Source organism: Halichoeres trimaculatus, unplaced genomic scaffold (assembly GCF_033239565.1).
Source record: "Halichoeres trimaculatus isolate MK-OKI-2021-1 unplaced genomic scaffold, fHalTri1.1 fHalTri1_scaffold_13, whole genome shotgun sequence".
Taxonomy (NCBI): domain Eukaryota; kingdom Metazoa; phylum Chordata; class Actinopteri; order Labriformes; family Labridae; genus Halichoeres; species Halichoeres trimaculatus.
In genome coordinates, this window is record NW_027437191.1 from 16,309,650 (window position 1) to 16,329,783 (window position 20,134).

General features: G+C 38.6%; 2 protein-coding genes across 17 annotated transcripts in view; both read right to left on the minus strand.

Moving 5' to 3' along the window:
- tmem244 (transmembrane protein 244) overlaps window positions 1–9,542 on the minus strand; it is a 110,928-nt gene extending 101,386 nt beyond the window's left edge. For both annotated transcript variants that reach the window (XM_074685602.1, XM_074685601.1), the window contains exon 1: window positions 9,306–9,542. In XM_074685602.1, the coding sequence (XP_074541703.1) occupies window positions 9,306–9,392 (87 nt within the window). In that variant the 5' untranslated portion in view covers window positions 9,393–9,542. The remainder of the gene's footprint in view (window positions 1–9,305) is intronic.
- Window positions 9,543–10,505: 963 nt separating this feature from the next.
- Window positions 10,506–20,134, minus strand: part of epb41l2 (erythrocyte membrane protein band 4.1 like 2) — a 61,466-nt gene continuing 51,837 nt past the window's right edge. For 8 of the 15 annotated variants that reach the window (XM_074685064.1, XM_074685066.1, XM_074685065.1 and 5 more), the window contains 7 exons: window positions 17,926–17,994; window positions 16,953–17,573; window positions 15,780–15,908; window positions 15,392–15,490; window positions 15,189–15,269; window positions 14,115–14,229; window positions 10,506–13,865 (listed from right to left, as the gene is read on the minus strand). In XM_074685064.1, the coding sequence (XP_074541165.1) occupies window positions 14,125–14,229; window positions 15,189–15,269; window positions 15,392–15,490; window positions 15,780–15,908; window positions 16,953–17,573; window positions 17,926–17,994 (1,104 nt within the window). In that variant the 3' untranslated portion in view covers window positions 10,506–13,865; window positions 14,115–14,124. The remainder of the gene's footprint in view (window positions 13,866–14,114; window positions 14,230–15,188; window positions 15,270–15,391; window positions 15,491–15,779; window positions 15,909–16,952; window positions 17,574–17,925; window positions 17,995–20,134) is intronic. The other 7 variants (XM_074685070.1, XM_074685075.1, XM_074685074.1 and 4 more) reach the window with 7 other exon arrangements.

Consider the following 20,134-nt stretch of genomic DNA (forward strand, 5'->3'; position numbering starts at 1 on the left):
GAGACTTCAGAGAAAGAAAGAACACAACCTGCTTTTGATTTAATACCAGCTTGTTAGCTTGTTATGATGTGGTTGAATAAAACCGCAGGTTAAAACATCTGGTTTGCCCTGGAGAGAGTCAGAAACTGGAGACTTAGAGCTACATTTTGATCTTACTTTTAGACATAAATCAAGTCAAACTTCAAAGACTTTAAACAGACAACAATGTTTTACAGTAACAATGGATCAGTGGTCTTTATAGGGGATAAAAATGGGCTGACAGAAAACAGAAGACTGGGCCGCTCCTCTCAGCTCTACATGGACTTTGTCTTCAGCAAATAGTTAAATCTGCTTAATGTATCGCTAATGTTACGGTGGCCCTAAAGGGCAACGGTAATAAATATTTCAAAAGCGCAAAATAAATTTCAGAAGCACTAATACATTTCAGTAAAAAAATATATATTTCAAAAAACACAATTATATTTCACAGAATGCAAATAAAATCACGGATCACAAAATAAGTTTCACTGATAACAATATAAATCTCACTGATCACAAAAAAAGTTTTGTCCATCACAAATTAAATTTCACTGACCACAAAATAAATTTTCACCAATCACAAAATATACTTTACCAATCACAAAATAAATTTCACCAATCACAAAATATACTTTACTAATCAAAATAAATTTCACCAATCACAAAATAAATTTCACTGATCACAAAATACATGTAACCGATCACAAAAAAGTTTTATCCATTACAAATTAAATGTCACTGATCAAAAAATAAATTTCACCAATCACAATATATACTTTACCAATCACAAAATAAATTTCACCGATCACAAATTGAATTTCACCGATCACAAAATAAATTTCACCAATCACAAAATGTACTTTACCAATCAAAATAAATTTCACCAATCACAAAATATACTTTACCAATTACAAAATAAATTCACCAATCACAAAATAAATTTCACTGATCACAAAATACATGTTACCGATCACAAAAAAGTTTTATCCATTACAAATTAAATGTCACTGATCAAAAAATAAATTTCACCAATCACAAAATATACTTTACCAATCACAAAATAAATTTCACCAATCACAAATTAAATTTCACTGATCACAAAATAAATTTCACCAATCACAAAATAAATTTCACTGATCACAAAATACATGTTACCGATCACAAAAAAGTTTTATCCATTACAAATTAAATGTCACTGATCAAAAAATAAATTTCACCAATCACAAAATATACTTTACCAATCACAAAATAAATTTCACCGATCACAAATTGAATTTCACCGATCACAAAATAAATTTCACCAATCACAAAATGTACTTTACCAATCAAAATAAATTTCACCAATCACAAAATATACATTACCAATTACAAAATAAATTCACCAATCACAAAATAAATTTCACTGATCACAAAATACATGTTACCGATCACAAAAAAGTTTTATCCATTACAAATTAAATGTCACTGATCAAAAAATAAATTTCACCAATCACAAAATATACTTTACCAATCACAAAATAAATTTCACCAATCACAAATTAAATTTCACTGATCACAAAATAAATTTTACCAATCAAAAAATAAATTTCCCTTATCCCCAAATAAATCTCACCAATCACAAAATAATTAACTGATCGCAAAATAAATTTCACTAAATCGTAAAGGGTAGGACCAGCACCGTTGAGTGAGACCATGATACTTGTCTCTAATTAGACAAACCCATAGAGTGGTAAGTGTGACAGATAAACCTGTGACGGCCAACAAGACGGTCCCCCGTGGATTCAGGAGACCATGCTTCTGCTTGAGCGTGAGCCACATTGTTCAGTACAGTCAGTTGAACAGGTCCCAGCAGCTCAGCTGACATAGCCTTCCTGATAATATTCAACAAGGAATGTCCGTCCCTTCTCTGTAGCCAAACGCTCTTTAAGCATGACCCAAGGGTTCATAGTGATATGTGTATATCATGGTAAATGGAAAGCATTTCTATAATCACACTATATGTATATCCCTTGTTTAAGTACTGCCTTATCATATTAAGCTACTCTTCCATCCTGATAGACACTTGAAACTTTGTGCTGGCTCTGCTAAAGCCGGTATCCAATGTAAACAGGACATGATAAATGACTGATGTAATTGACATACCTGAATAAGCCTATCAGAGACAAGAAGCATGTCCCTACTCTTTCTGGTTTCAAGAAATTAATTTTGTGATCAGTGACATTTATTTTTATGGGGTTAGATTTATTTTGTGATTGGTGAAACTTAGTTTGTGATGGGTGAAATTTATTTTGTGATTGGAGAAATTTATGTTCTGATCAGTGAAATTTAATCAAGGATGGTTTAGATTTTCTTTGTGATCAGTGAAATTTAATATAAGAGCGGTCAAATTTATTTTGATGGGCAACATTTATTTTGTGATCGTTGAAAAATAATTCAGAATGGGTAAAATTTATTTTTGATCAGTGAAATTAAATTCAGGATGGGTGATATTTATTTTCTAATGGGTGAGATTAACTTTGTAATCAGTAAAATTTAATTAAGGACAGGTAATTTTTTTTTTTGATGAGTGAGATTTACTTTGTGATCAGTGAAATTTAATTAAGGATGAGTGAAATTTACTTTGTGATCAGTGAAATTTAATTGAGGAGGGGTCAAATTTATTTTGATGGGCAAGACTTTATTTTGTGATCGGTGAAATTTAATTACGATGGGTGACATTTTTTCATCAGTGAAATCTAATTTAGGATGGGTGAAAATTATTTTTATGATGGGTGAGATTAACTTTGTGATCAGTGAAATTTAATAAGGAATGGTTGCGATTTACTTTGTGATCAGTGAAATTTAAATGAGGATTGGTGAGATTAACTCTGTGATCGGTGAAATTTAATTCAGGAGGGGTGAAATGTATTTTGATGGCAACATTTATTTTGTGTTTGGTGAAATTTAATTAGGATGGGTAAAACTTATTTTTGATTAGTGAAATTTAATTCAGTATGGGTGAAATTTATTTTTTGATGGGTGAGATTAACTTTGTGATCAGTGAAATTTAATGAAGGACAGTTAATTTTTTTTTGATTGGTGGGATTTTCTTTGTGATCAGTGAAATTTAATTTAGGACAGTTGAAATTTATTTTGATGGGCAACATTTATTTTGCGATCAGTGAAAATTTATTCAGGATGGGTGAGATTTATTTTTCAATGGGTGATATTTATTTTGTGACCGGTGAAATTTATTCTGTGATCAGTGAAATTTAATTCAGGATGGGTGAAATTTATTTTTGATTGGTAACATTTATTTTGTGATTTTTTTTTTATGATCCGTGTTTTTCATTTGCATTCTTTGAATTGTTTTTTTTTTTGTGTGTGTGTTTTTTTTAAATAATATAATTGGGTTTGTGAATTGTATCAGTGCTTCTGAAATTTATTTTGTGCTTATGAAATATTTATTCCCATTGCCCTTCAGGGCCACCATACTAATGTAATCCACCTTTACATTTATGTTTTCATCAAATAAGATAAAAGACAAGCTGTCCTTTTAACTTCACATTTACATTTACATGTGGGCCCAAGCTTTAGCCTTAAATCCTGAGAGTTGTTTGGTTGATGAAGGTCGATGGCATCAGTTCTGTTTGTTTTAAAGTAATCAATACTTTGACCAATCAGAGTCGGCTGAAGAAGATAAACAGGCAAAAAGAAGACAGAGAGGGGGAATGGGTAGAAGAGGGAGATAGATGAGATGAAAGAGAATCTTCTACCCAATCACAGGTAGCGGCTGAACAAAGGTGTGGGGGGGATGAGCATGTGTGAGGTGACATAGGGTCCAAAGGTCTAATTTTGATGATCAAATATTTCTCAATGCCGTAAAGTCATACATATTTGTTTTAATTTCCACTTCCACACATAGAAAACTGTACAATAACACTCCTAGCTACACTTCATTTCAAACGCATTCAGCTACATATACACAGGCAGGGGGAGCATTGCTAATCTTCTTAACAATCACAAGGTCCAACTGTTGAGACCGAGCAAAGTTCACACTATCAACAAAAACAGAGGAGGTGTTTCTGCCTGTGAGAGAAAGCAGGAGAGAGGGAAAGAAAGCGACAGACGAGACACAATGACTGACAGGAGACGCAGGACATGAGGGAGTCACTACTTTAAGCGGAGCACTGAATTAATCATGTTTTTCCCCCTGTGGAGTTCCTCTGCCGAGCTGTAAACCTGCTGAGACACTCTGAGTTTGAAAATTGGTCTTAAAGTTATGTGACTGTCATCGTCAGAACAGCACTTAAACCTCCGATCAAACCCAGCGACCACTGAAGACGACTTCACACCAGAGCAGACGGCTGTAACGCTGTATTAAAAGGAGTAATTGGCAGCACTCAGCAAATCATTTCCATCCGTAACCACTCAAACCTGCTTTTTCCTGGCACCTGAAAACTGTAAGTAGCTCTTTCAAAACATTGTGAGTCCAAATTTTTCAGTTTCTCTTCAATTCACTCAAAATGCTGATGGCCTGTTTTTGAGAAATCAAACGAATCAACAGCTTTGGTGAAGTTTGTAGTTCCAAGTACACTTCCCAGCTACCATTTATACATTAAAGAAATGAAAAGTAACTCTACTACGACTAACTCAGAATGAGCTCAGGTTTTTTGATATTCATGTAATCTTTTGATCAAAAAGAATAGTTCACCCGACTCATCTCAACAAATGTAATTAGGGCCCGAGCAGAATGAATGATTCTTTTTTGAAGCCCTTATCATTTGCAACACCTCTTGAATTTCTGGCACTTACCCCATAAGGGCTGATATCAAGTATAACATCCCTTGGCTTTTTCTCTCTGCTTCAAGTGTAGAAACATCACATCTGACAAAGTTAGTCTTGAAAATAATCTGAACTTTCATTAATTAGGAATACTGTAAGTATCATCTCATGAAAGTTGTCAGTATGTGGCAACCACGGACAGAAGTTTTTCTGTAATGATTGGTGACCTGTCCTCCTCTGCTGCCATTTTGTTCTGTGGTGTGCCTCAAGGCTCCATTCTGGGCCCTTTAAAGTGATACTCCGAGATGGAACAAGTTGGGTCCTATCACAAGGTTTAGGGCAGAAATTACCCCTACAGCAGTGTTTTTGTGCAGCAGAGGCCCAGGGTGCATGCAACAAAGACCCCCTCCCTGCTCCTGTGCCGGTTTCCTATGCATCTAGACGGGACCATTTTTTACTTGACCAAAAACACAAATAAACGGACTCCCACCAAAAAAAATCTGATCTCGGTCTGCATTCACGCTTTATTCAGAGAATTTTCAGTGTGTTACTTTAACACAAAAACACCACTAAATAAGGCTCTAGTTCTCATCGTGTCGTACCTCCACTGCAGAGCCACAGCTGGCTACGAGGCACTCGCCGCTTAGTGTATCAGTCCGTTTGCGCGGCGTGCCAGATATAAACAAACGCAGGTAGTCTGCCAGGACGAAGAGACACGATGAGAACTAGAGCCTTGTTTAGCTGTGTTTTTGTGTGAAAGTAACGCGCTGAAAATTCTCTGAATAAAGCGTGAATGCAGACCGATATCAGATTTTTTCGGTGGGAGTCGGTTTATTTGTGTTTTTGGTCAAGTAAAAATTGACCTCGTCTGAGTGCAGAGGAAACCGGCAGAGGAGCAGGGAGGGGGTGTTTGGTGCGTGTGCCCTGGGCTTCTGCTGCACAAAAACACTGCTGTAGGTGTAATTTCTGCCCGAAACCTTGTGATAGGACCCAACTTGTTCCATCCCGGAGTATCACTTTAATGTTCTCGCTTTACATGCTGCCTCTGGCGTCCATCAAAGCCAGGCACAACCAAGCTTTTCACTGCTATGCAGATGACCTGTAAATCTATCTTCCTGTGTTCCCTAACTAAAGCGGGGCTTTTCAAACCCTAACTGACTGCATTGCAGACATTTAAGTGGGGTTAGGGCAGAATTTTCATATTTTCATCTTTTCTAGCAGTTTAAAACTCGAAGAACAAATTGACAGCGTAGTGAGGGCAAGTTTTTATCAGTTATTTTAACAAAGGTAAAACATTTTTTAAATCGTGCAGACCAGGAAAGAACCGTTCATGCTTTTATCAGTTCAAGACTTGACTATTGTAACACATTGTATGTTGGTGTTCCTTAGTCACCACTTAGCTGTGTTCAGCTGGTTCAAAATGCTGCTGTACGCTTTTTCATGAATACTCGCCATTTCGCACACATTACCCCTGTTTTATTTTCCCTTCACTGGCTCCCTGTTTCTTTTAGAATTGATTTTAAATTGCTGCTTTTGGTTTTTAAAGCCCTTAATGGCCTTGTCCCTCCCTATCTGTCTGGACTAGTGTGTGTTCGGGACCCTAATAGGGCCTTACAGTCCTCAAATCAGCTCTTGCTGGAAGTCCCAAAAGCGAGGACTAAACACTGCAGTGTTCGGGCTTTTCTTGGTCACTGGGCCCAGGCTTTGGAGAAAGCTACCCCCTGAATTACCACTTCTGACTTTGGGGCTTTTTAAATCCAGGCCTAAAACCTATTTATTCAGACTGGCTTTTAACACACAGTAATGGGGTGAGATATTCTTGCCATTTTAATTGAATTGTATTGTATTTTTATATTGAATGTGAATACACATTAAAGTTGATCGATTGAGTAGTTTGCGACTCAAAAATGACCAAAACAAGCATTCTTGAGGTTAAGAACCAGCGTGGTGTGGTTATGTTTGGCAAAATTGCTTGCAACCTCCTGCCAATCTCTATCACAGCCGGGATTTTCAATGATAATTTTAAAGGACGGTTTGAAAACCTTTGCTACCTCAATGACTTTTGACTGTAATACTGTCATATTAATGCTTTTAAAAACTTAAACAATCAAATAAAGGCATAATATGAGCGTGTCTCAGGATAAAAACATCACATTTGATCTCTCAAATCTCGATACAGGAGCGGTATGGAGGTCTTGAGTGGTCCCTGGGCTGATCTGGCTCTGTTCCTTCGACAGACCATCATACAGACAGACAGACAGACAGACAGCTTTCTCCCTGCTTGGCTGTTCGGCCTGCTGCTCTTCCTGTGTGTCTGTGTGCTGCTGCTGCAGCTGATCGTCTACCTCAGCTGGAAACTCAGACAGGGTAGGCCAGTTATTAACTTTTCATGTGCACCCTGTCCACGCCTGTTCCTTTCTTGTGTTTCTGTGCTGCTGTGAAGCTAAATGGACACTGTAGGGAGATGCCATAAATACGACATTCATTGTGATGTTGTAAAAAATATATACTGGGGTCGGGGTTTCATTGCATGTCATTATCACCCCGGCTGCCACAGCCCACTGTATTTATGTTGAGAAAGTATTCTTGTACTCTCGACAGCCCCATTGCATCTGTACGCACACAAACAGCCAGCAGTGTCAGCTAGAAGCCTCACACTCACGTTGTTATTTAAACAACACCTGACAGTGCAAGCCGCTCTCAGGTAGAAAAATAACAGCAGGACCTGAAGCTATGCTGCACTCTGAACAACGGAAGACTTCTAAAATAGGCATCGAGAAAAACACAACAAAGTTTGCAAAGTGACATTTTTAGGATGACTCTGAGTCAAAGATCTTTTAGAATGATTATCACGACAATAAGTGGGACTGGCTTTCAGTTACTGCTGTTTTTTTTAAGCATGAGAGCTCTGAAACAAGGCTTTACCTATATGTGTGTGTTTGGCTCTGTTCACTAACATGTTAATGACCCTGACCACTTTGTGCTGTGCTGTGACGTAAGGACATGCAAACACACTCAGTCCTACACACTCTCAGGAAAGATGGAGGGTTCAGTCTCACCATCTGCTCCCACTGGATATATTACAAAAGGAGATTAGTTTCACACAGTCTCTTGTTAGATTAATTCCAAAGTTGTGATTGAAAATTAATTAAAGCCTTGTGAGTGTTCTTCCACAGTTCACTCTGTGAGCAGAATTCTAAATGAACAAAAGATGTGTCCATGAAATAAAATAATGAAGAAATTAAGCTAGTGATGTTTTGTTAGTGACTAAGAATATTACACAAAGTTGAAAAACTTTGATAATCTTTTTTTTTAAGATGTTTCTAATCAGTGGTGATAAAATTCAATACAATTTCATTTGTGCAAAAAATTTTTGAAAAATGTATTATTCTTCTTAAAGTTTAAAAGGTCCTACAACATTTGCCTACACTTCTTAAAATATACTCACATTTAAAAAACAGAGCTTCAGTGCACGTCTTTATTGTATGCACTCAGTAAAATCTAATGCTTATTTCAGGGACTTTTATAACTAGTCAGGCCTTCTGTTACACTGACAGTTTGCTTTTTATCACCAGTACTCAAATTGCAGGAAAGTACCAACAACTCAAGGTAATGTGTTTTACCACCTCGGTGAAAAGTGCTTCTGGTTGCATCTGATTACTTCACTACACGCTAGAAGTAAATGCTAAATTCAAATTAAGGTAATTTAAGTGTTAGCAGCGGCAATATTGCACTCTTAATGACATTCTGTCAGAGATGTGGTGGTCCTCTGTGCTGCCTTTATCTGCTTGATTTCATTATATGTCCAGCCTTGACTAAGCCAGAAACACAACTCTTCAGCATGTTCGCATGAGACAAAAAGATTAAAAAAGCTATTTTAAAGCATTAACATTTGGCTAACTCAAAATGAAATATTTCCCTGATAAAGTCATTAGCTAAATTTAGCTTTAGTGGCAGCTACCAACCTAGAAACAACATTAATTTTACTTTATGTAAGTTTTTTACTGATAAGCTCTTTTCAGCAAGTTCTGAGATGTCTTTTCTGCCGTAAAAAGGAGATGATGAAAGAGACCGGTTCTACTGCGCATGCGTAGTGTAACCGCGTACAACGCATTTTCAACAAGCTTGAAGGTAGGGTTCGCAGGAATTCTGTTACTTGTTAATAAATAATAGACTGTATAATTAATGGACAAACTCTCCCCGACATCACCCGTCTGTTTCTGAAACTGAATTTTGACGCAAATCAGCCTGGCGATCTTATTGGGAGTATATTCATACACACTGTGTGCCAATAGTTAAAGACCCGAGGTTTCAGCTAGTGAAAACATATTCAAATTGGGCACCTCTTCCTTCCATCATTGCCACCAACAGCGCACACCCACAGCCACAGACAGTAACTACATGAACACATTCACTAGCCCAGGAACCACCTGTAGCATCACGTTTCTATGTAGAAGAGACGGAGGGCTGTGCACCTGTCTGAACATGTTACCTTTAGCCAATCACGGGTAGTTGACACGTACCTGGCTAGCAGAAAGCCAACTCTTCGTCCGGAGCTGCTCTCCAAGTATCAGAAAGCGAGTGAAAGTTGAGCAAAGCTTCACCCTCATTTGGGAAAAAGCTTAATCAGTATGGCGCTTCGTTTCACGTTGAGTTTTTTTCTCTCTGTGCTACGTCCACTGTCTTATTAGCCGTTGGGAAAACTTCCTCCACGCGCTACTATCAACACGCAAAGTCGCTTGCGCACTGGGCGCTCTGTGATTGGCTGAGGTACTCGAGCTTAGTCTCCGCCCAGAAACATCCCAGAAAAAAAAAAAAAAAAAACATCAACATACAGGCTTGAGTGCGGATTTCAGGCACATTCATAGAGGCCTGTAGGAGACCACTGAGCAGGATTTTTTCCCTGTACAAGTTGACGTCGACATTTTATTTTTTTAAGGAAAATCCTGCAGACCCTACCTTCAGAAGCTACTTAACAGTGAATTTGTGATGTTTAATAATTAATTCAATCTTCATTTGTAATTAATAATCCAAAAATATGCGTATGATTGGACAAAACAGAGGTTTTTAAGAGGGAAAAAGTGTTTGAACATGTCATAAAAAGACTGAAATTTTTGTAACCGAAGTGACAGACACCATATTAGTACACTGTATTGAGAGACTGTTAGCCATCATGTTTTTGAAACAGCACCACTGATGTAATTTCTTTCCACCTCCAGTTGAGGACGATTTATCGGGGATTCCACAAGACAGAAGCGCCATCTACAGGCATCAACACAGAGGTGCACACCTGAGGAGGAGGAGTGTTGGTTAACAGGCATACGGGGCTCTTTTTTGAATGGACAAATGAATGTGACAAACCAACACCTGCAGGAGCCTGGGGAAGGCTTCTTGGAGTGACAGGAAGTGCTCCAACAGGATTCTTATTCATCCTATAAGGAAAAATACAGTGAACTTAGACTGCAGATGTGTGTTAGTTACATTCAAGAAACACTCAGGGAAATATGGATGTATTGAATTAAAAGTATATGTGTGTTATGTATAATTTTTCTTATCTCCTTGTATTAGTTTAAATCAAGTTGGGAGACCTGAATTTGAAAGATTTCTTTACACTTATAATTTGTCTAAAAGTACTGTACAAGATAGTTATTTTTATTAACAGGAGGACGTTGCATGTTTGTTATTAAGATGATGGATAAATGAAGACACAAAGTTAACAGACATCAGAGTATAACAATCCTTTATTTAAACAGTGTTACACAGGGGAGGAGTGGCTGCATGTGGGGAGACACACAACAATCAAGCTGCTAGATAGAAAAAACTACAGTGATCATTGGTTGGCTAAGACAGGAACAATGAGGCAGCTGTGGTTGGTTTTCCAAAATGGATTTCTTTACAAACTTTTGAAGGGCTTAAGTACAAAATTGTGCTGGTATTAACTGATCTTACTCTTTTTTTTATGTGTCCAAACTGACCAAGCCTGAGATATAACTGTGAAGAATGGAGTCTGATCAGTGTTTTCCTTTTGATGTTTCATCAGCCTCATACAGAGATGTGACTGTACGAGTTAAATCTGCTCTAATGGCAGAAATTTGTTTTTTGTTTTTTTCGCCTTCTATAATGTCTCCCTGTTGAGATCCCTGATAGTTTCAGAATCAGCTGGCATTTATTAATCCTAATAAAATGTACTGATTGCAAAGATTCACCCTCAGATTTTATTTGTAACCTCTGAAAATTAAAAAGAGAGCACCACCATCATTTTGGAGAACCAGACCTCACAGCCTCAAAGCTCCTGTGGTGGGTTAAACCACAGCTCTGAAAGAGGTTTAACTTGGGGCTGAAAGTACAAAAAGGAAACAGTGGCGGAGATGATTTGTAGAGATCTTCCTCGAATGTCAAAAGCATGTGACAATATTAAAAACATCCAAGAGAGCACACAATAAATCCCAACTTTTGACATCTACATCAGCTTCACAGAGAAAAGACAAAATTATGAGAAAATCTACAAATACCGCTAGAGATTTTATTTCTTCAGGAGCGAAAGCGTCCAAAGCTGCCTAGTTATAGTTTTAAATGTTTTACTGTTGCTTTGTTTCTTTGCAGGGGGGTCAGAGGTTAAAGCGCCCCCCTCATGTGGAATGTCATTTAACTGCATAGTAAAGATCAGACAAGAGTTTCCCTAGGAAAGCCGAGACAGTCATCACCACTCCATCGCGTCACTGGAATTCAAAGTACCACCATGTCCAATCAGGCAAATCCAGGCAGATACGGGTGGAATGTTTTTATATTGATCTGTGGCACTTTTTTCTACAATCATATTAAATTTCAGGAAAAGGTGTCTTTTATTTGTGTCAACTAAATGCTTAAGACCAAGCACCTTCCCATAACCCATTCAATGCCACTGATGTATTTACACGCAGCTGCACTCGTGTGGGATTTTTCTGCTGAACATGTGCGTAAAAGACAGAAAATGAATAAAACATGAAAAGAATCCATTTATGGGCTTCAAGAGCACTTAAAACCCTCAGATACATTTCCCTTTAAGCTGCATTTTACTGTTCTGCTGTAACCGTTTCCATGTGTGTTTGTAGCACACTGACCGAGATCTGCTTCACTACGGGGTGGAATCACTCTTAACACAACTCGATCTCACTCTCAAGTTACACTAATGCTGAGAAATATTTGGTTGTATTGAAACAGTTGCAGCACAGTCGTCACTGGGTCAAAGATAATCTTATCTCGACATGCTGAAACAATCTGATAGCTACACTCTTACACCAATCATCACAGTAGCCTTCTATCTAAAACCCATTCAAGATATCCTTGCAAGATAAAAAGAAAAGAGTGAAGACATGCTGAATTAAATCCCAGATCTCTTTATATCTAGTAGGTTTTATAGGAAGGTCTAGTCTTGCACGAAAAGAGGAAGCTGGGAGTGAAATTAAGTGCTGAACTATGACAACAGAGTTAGCAAATTATGGATGTGGGACTGGACTGGTTTCAAGTTGTCCTCATTTTGGTACCTGTGCTTGTTTGAGCTCCTTCTGAGTCACGTAATTTGTAAAACGTGGCTCAAGCGCTGTCCATAAATTATTAAAAACTGCTTCATTAACTCACTGCAGGATGCAAAGTAACACCAATGGAACATGCACCAATGTTTAACTTCCCCCCTTTTCCCCCTGGTTGTAGGTTTGTACTGCACAGCTCCAACTCTTACTCCCAATTAAGCTTCAGTTCCTGGTCCTTTCTCCCAATCTAAAGTCCGCTCCCTCGCCTCCCTGTGGCCCAGTGGGAATGGCTAATGTGTTACAGTGGTTGAGCCCAGGGAGAGATAATGAAGAGCTGGGTGACTGCTCCCATCATAAAACCTTGATTTGAACTGTACACACAGTTTTATACACCAGCTTTCAGTCAGTTCATCTTCAGTTCAATTAAAATACAGTAAAAGTCATCAAAAAGAATCAATCCCAGCTGCATCGTTTGACAATCAAACCCACCAACCCAAATAAAAAACTCCTCTTATTCCCACCAACTGTAAAAAAAAAAAAAAAAAAAAAAAAAAAGTGAAATGTCCTCTCTTTAAAGTGGAGTGAAACGTGAATTGAACTGAACATGGACTCACTAAGTGGGTAGTTAACACATGAGGAATGTGGATGAATTATAACTACACTTATACAAAAAATAAGACAGAACCATAAAATGTCAATAACCTGGTTGATGTTATTTTTACTGCAGTATATTAAGTTACAGCTCCCTTTCTGCACTCGTACAAATCAAACGTGTGAATTAGACATGGTGGGTTCAACCGTTCATCTGACTGAAAATGAGTTTTACTGAGGGACTGTTTTAGTCACACTTCTTCCAATAAAAAAAAAATCAGTCATTTTATAACTTTCCATTTGCATGTTGATGAATTGAAAAGGGAGCTGTGACTTAATAAAAGTTGTCTTCCAAGAGTGCACCAATAAAATCTTTAAACTAATGGCACAGACAAAAAGCATAAAACTTCAGTTCCAAATAAATCACCCTTTGTCTCCTCTTAAAGCTCCTTTCTGAAGGAAAAAAGCAGATTTTGCTTTGACTTGTAATACATTACAGAAAGTCACTGGTAGAAGTGAAATAATCAATGTTATAATGACATCTTATTTGACTTGGAGCCCTGTATCGTATCAGGATGTATCAGTGCACCCCTGCAGCTTTTATTCCTGGAATTACATGACAGCGACACTATCTGCTTTATTTTTGTAAAACAAACAAAGCACTATTTTAAAAAAATAATAAAAACACGCTACAAATGTTAAACTAACAAAGTGGTTCTATGTTGTTCCTTCAGAAAGAGTGTGAAAGTTACTTTTCTTTTTCTCGGTTTTGGAGTGAGGGGGGGTTTAGATGCACCAAAGACATTTAAGAAAGACCGACTGGGAAGAGACGGGCAACTTCGCTTGATTTGTTTACACCGTCGGCCTCATGTCTGTCAGCTCTTCTTCTCCTGCTTCTCTTCAGTCGGTCTAGGTTGGTTGTCGTAGGATGATGGAGGTTGTTTGACGTCAACAGAGAAAACAGTCATGATGGGCCCTTCAGCTCTGGGGAAAACAGAGTTGAAGGCAATCAGCCAGGGCAGTGAGATGATGATTGGCACTTAAAGTAGTCCTTTACACTCCACCCACACCCACACGGTAGCATACAAACACACTGTCTTCAGTCATATACTGCCTGCCTACTTCAGTTTGAGATTCCTCTCCCCTTCATTTCAAATGCACAGTAATCATACGCCACACTGGGTTTCAAAAACCTCTAAAACACTGAGCTATCATCATTATCGTCATCATTACCTGCTTTCTGTCAATCCTCCTCCTCAGCCAGTTCAGTTTCTTTATGAACCACCACTCTGGTGACAGACATGTCAGGATGTTGCTCTTTGGCCTCCTTTATGGCCTGGGCCAGTGCCTGCAGTACCAAAAAGCGACCACACAGTGGCAGCACCATGCAGGACAGGCAGTGGGAGGGAAGTGGGAGATTGAGGGAGGAGGTCAAATGAAAAATTAAATAAGAAGCATAAAGAAAAAGACTACATTGCTGGATTTACAGTAAATGTGTCATTTTACTTCAACAACGCATGAAGGAAAATAGGCACAGACGGACAGAGTGGAAAGAGATTTATCAAAAAATAAATCCCCTTACACAAAAACAAACAATGTAAATCCAGCTGATCAAACCAGACAAGCAACTCAAATAAACAACAGATGAGGTACTTTACAAGTTTTTTGGACATGAAGTTCCCTCCACTTCACTCTTTCACAGAGGATTTATATTGTTTTGAGCAACTTTGTATTTGTTGATCAGTTCAAGATCAGTGTCTACTGTCACAGTTAAATAATCATCCACTGAACTGATACACTTTTCAAGAGAGCTTTTAATCTTGGCACCCTTAAAACTCAGGGACTCATCAGGATATTATGGTCTTCTTTAAGCTGAAAGTTTGCATTTTGATTTTTATTTTCAAATCCAAATACAGATTGATGACAAAAAAAAAAGAAAATCAGAACGAACCAAACAAACAACAAAATAAGACAGCAACAAAAATATTCAGACCATTTCCTGGATGCAGGGATTGGATGGTAGGGAAATGACATGTGTCTTGAACGTGAGTGGAAAAATAAAACAGACTGAGCAACATGGTGGACATGTCACCATGACTACTTGTCACTTTGGGTGACGTTAACTGGTATTTAGAAGTCACTGATGGCGTCATCGTCCCTCCTATAAAATTTCCTCTTGACTTCAAAACTAAAATGTCTCAGGAGGCACAAACTGTACTGCAAAATCAAACTTTGAGAGCCTTTCATGACATACACATTTGGTCTAAATAAAGCAATGATCAGCTGTGTGAGCAGACTATTACTGACCTGGTCATGGTCGATGTCACAGTCGCCAGTAATGACAATACGCTTCTCAATCCTTGTCTCTGATAGTCCGCCCTTTAGCGTCTGCAACAAAATATACAACAAAGATGATTTGATGTCAGCTGTGAGGGAAAATCCATAAACTATCAAGGTCAATCAAATTAGACACACACCAAAGGAGTAAAATTCTACCATGTGTCTGTTACCTTGGTAATGTGTGTGGTTGTCGTTGTACACAGAGATTCAGAGGTGATTGTCTGAGCAGTCATCAACACACCAGGCTCGCCATCACCATTACCATCCAGCTGACAACAAAGGAGACAAAAACATGTCATAAGCTGTTTGTTACAGCTACTGAATCCCAGTTGGACGTCCTAAAAAGCCTCTGTCATCATCTTAGAACTTCTAAAGACATGACTTCACCGAGGAAGAAGTACTCAGCAGCATGCACTAGAAAAGAAGCTCTTTGGAAGAAGCTCTCAGACAACACATTAACATTAATAAACCTTGAAATGATAATCCAATCTATGTTAAAGATGAATAACAGAAAAAGACAGTTGAGGGGGTAGAGTCCCTGTGTTCTGCAGTGTGCACCTGTGCAGCCTCGTATGTGATGGTCTTGGTTTCCGTATGTACGATGGGCACTTCTTTTGTAGCTATCTCAGTTTTCTGGGCAGCGAATGTGTCTGATATAGTCACCATTTCTGTCTTTACCACGGGAGGCTAGAAGGGGGGGAGAGAAGTGAAGAGGGAGGAGAAAGGGTTAATACGTTAAGAGTGAAGCAGTTAGGGGAACAGAATAAAACATGGAGGTATCTATGAACTAGCTTTAGTAATTCACTTCCATGTTATCATCTTATGTTAGTGTTTGGTTTTGTTTGTGTTTAGAAAACTGGAAATAAAAACTTTTCTATAATGTCATAGTGTAAAATGTTCCATACAGTCACAAAACATCTGCCAGTAAATGCAGCAAAGTTCATAAAAGAGCCCCAAAAGTCATGCAAGTGACCACAACTACTTCCAGCAGCGTACAAGCCACAGCTAAGACAGAAACGCAACAGCTTCTTTGGCTTTAACGTGCAGCTCAACGCACAACACACCACAAACATGCAGAACCATGAGCGCGAGAAACATGCAGCAGCAAAATGTCTGGCCAGCAAGTGCTTGTTGATATGGAAACGACATGCAAAAAATGACATTCAGATGAGCGTATGGCATTTCCAGAGTGGTTGGCAAAGATGATTTCTACACCACTGTTTCTATGGTGACCGTGAAGAGCCAATTACACATTTAAGCATCAGTGCCAAACACATGGAGGACACACAAACATGCAAATGTGAACACATAATGAACTGAATGGTGGCATGCAGGGCACAACATCGACACCTAAAAGCAACATGCACTCCCAGTTAGGCCCCATTTACGTCACAGCAGAATGAAGAGAGGGTGCGACATGAACGACGATGTGGCGCAGGATAATGATATGAAAGATGAAGTGTATGAAAATGATGAAAAAATAAAATAAATTTATCAAAGGGCATGGTAACTTAACACCAACACCAAAACACCAAACACTGGTGGTTTTAACTCTACTGCTACACCTGTTTTTGAGGATGTACATGGGGCCTAAATATACACACAAGCAAAAAGGGAAGGAAACTGGCACAGTGGTAGACAGGAAGGAAAGAACAAGTGGGTGTTTCTACGGTTGAAAGGAGGGATTGAAGCCCGGGGGAAGCTCCGCAGTCGGCCCAGTGAAGACTTTACCTCAGAGCAACAAATAACCTGCGGCCGAGCATCTGCTTCAACCAGAGAGGCCTCCCCGTTCATTTTGGGCTCTTCTACATCTTCTGCTGCCGCCACAGGAGCGAGTGTCACAGTGACACTCTTCTCAGGCAGAACCATCCCGTTAGGAGCTTCTTCGGGTGTCATCATTGTGTCATCACCGGTGCTTGTCTCCATCTCCTTCTCGCTTTCTTTTTCCTCCACTGTAATCCTCTTCTCTGCATCATCTTTCCTGGTCTCCACCACCACTGGAACGGTCTCTTCTTCTGGCTGCTTGCTGACTGTCACAGAGGGAGCTACAGGAGACGACACATCTTCCTCTTTATTCTCCTGCTCGACCTCCTCCTCCTTCTCCTCCGGTATTTGAGTATGAGAGATGGAGACCGAGACATTCGGATGGTATTCTGCTTCTTCTTCGCTTTCGCTCTCGGAAGAAATGCTCTCCCGCTTCACTGCTTTCCCTGCCTCTGCCACCACCGCTTCTTCTTCAGATTGGGGTTCCTGCTCTGACGGGGGGCTGATCGTAACTGTGACAAGGCCGGGTTTCAGGGCTTTGGAAACCTCTTGGACGACAACGGTTTCTTCAATTTCAACTTCGGTTGTCTACACACATTCACATACACACGCATGCATGTACACGAAGTGCACAGACACACACAATGAGGTGCACGCACATACACAACAAACGCATGGGGACAAAAAATACATGATCATTGAACATAGAGAAATAAATCAAATTTAAATCAAAATGTGACGTCACATGACAAAAATCAGGAATCGAAAGGAAGTTAAAGATGTTCAACTGTGGACACAAAGATGTGATAAAGTGAGCAGAACATCAAGGAGCAAGAACAAAGGAAGAGTCTGAAAATGGAGGAAGTCTAAAGCTGGAGTAATGAAGGAGATGAGGGGTGAAAAGCGTCATGGATTGACTAAAAAAGAGCATTAGCACCACCTTTGGAGGATCTTTAGTGTCAGAGATCGAGTTATCAGCAGGGGCTGCATCCACTGTGGGCACACTCACCTGTGTGACAAAGAGGTTAACATGACAATCAATCACACTCTGTTAGTGGCATCATCATTGTCGTTAGCACTTAAGCCACTTTAATGAGAGGGTAACAGTTCAATCTGATGTAATTTTGCTCCTGTTCTGATTCTCCATCTTCAGATGAACTTCTTTTCATGCAAAAATCACAATTTCAACAATACTACCAAGATCAAGGGACATAAGAGTTAGAAAATTAGGAAAAAAGCATCCAGAATATGGATAAAAGACAGCATCCCATCAGAGGAAACAGAAGCTTCTCTTTGTTTTAAAGGGGTGAAAAGGAAACATATTTCAGTCAGCAGTTTCTTTCAGGTTAAGAATGTGGGATGTAAGGATGACTCAGATAGTCAAAGACTGATACACATGTTGAGACAATTTAAACTAACAGCTGATACTTTTTTAAACCGCACAGGGCATTATGTGCTTTTGAATTCTCTTGTTTGATATAAGACAATATGAGGATGTGATGATTATGAAGTTAAGTATAAATCATGTATTTTATTATGCCTGACAATTTATCTCCAATTTATCAAGGATCATTTCTTACTATATTGTGCCGTACTATATAAGGGCATATTGAATGGTTCCATACCATATACAATAATATATCAAGTGGTACCGTACTGTATGAAAACACACAGGAGCAATTTGTGACAATTTATTTGCAACTTATTTACAATTTATTTAGGATCATATCTTGCAATGTTGTACCGTACCATATAAGAACATATCGAATGGTGCTGTACCATATTAAAATGTATCGTACCGTACTGTATGGTAACATATTGTGTTTTAACTTATGACAACTTATTTACAATTTATTTAGGATCATATCTTGCTGTATTGTACAGTACCATATTAGAACATCGTACGATAAGTACCATATTAGAATATCATATGGTACTGTACCATATTATAATGTATCAATTGGTACCGTACTGTATGGTGACATATTGTAGCAACTTATGTCAATTTATTTACAATTTATCTACATTTATTAAGGATCATATTTTGCTGTATTGTACTGTACCATATGAGAACATATTGAATGGTATGTACCATATGGTAACGTATCGTATTGTAACATATTGTGTTGTTACATATTGTATGGTAACATATTGTAACGTAATGTGTGGTAAGTCTTGTATTATGTTGTATTGTATTGTAATGTATCATGTTGCCCCATACACTATAGTGCTGTAGTGTACCATAAAGTACAGAATTGTGTTGTAACACATTGTATGGTACCATGTTGTTCAATATTTAGTCATACTGTATCATACCACAGAGATTAGTATTTTCCATATCTATAGTTTTATAATGTACTACATTATTTATTGTGTCCATATCATAATTTATGTTATCATATCACTTGTCTGGCTCTGTGGGCTGAGTGTATCTTTACATCCCCAAAAAACTGCTGCTCCATTACTAACTAGCTATTACTCCAGTGTTACTTTCCCCTAAAGGAGAAGGTGAAGAGCAGATAGTCATGTTTGCATTCAATTCCAACATATTACGAACATGACAAACATACTACTAACATCACAATCATACTAATGAGATCATAACATCCATAGCATTCACAGCTGTTAGTGGTTTCACCATGCCCAACACTCAAGATGAATGGTCCCTGGTATAAAAAAAGGAAGGCAGCCATTCATCCAGCATCCACAGCAGGCATTATAGGAAGCTTTTGATATATTTGGCAGATACTTCAGTTACTTTTCACAGAATACACAGCTGCATATTCTGCCAGTCCATCAATCACTGCAGCTCAGAATAGTGTATGGACTGATCTTAAAGTTTAAAAATGCCCAAACGTTCAGAAGTTTTAGCAGCACCTCAGAGGGGGATGCCACAGTTGTGGGGATAAGAAGCTTGTGCTTTGTCGCAGTTTTGCAGACAGCAGTGGAAATAGTAGTAGTAGTAGATGAGAATGTGGTTATAACAGCATCAAGTGTTGGTTGAGGAATGCTGCAGGCAGACACAGCGCCCAAACAAAAGCTGGCGCCAGAGTGTCTACTGAAAAGTACAGAAGCTATCTCTTCTTCCAGGCTCTGCAGCGCAGACACAAACACACACATACACAGAAATGCAGAGGAGTAAGAAGACA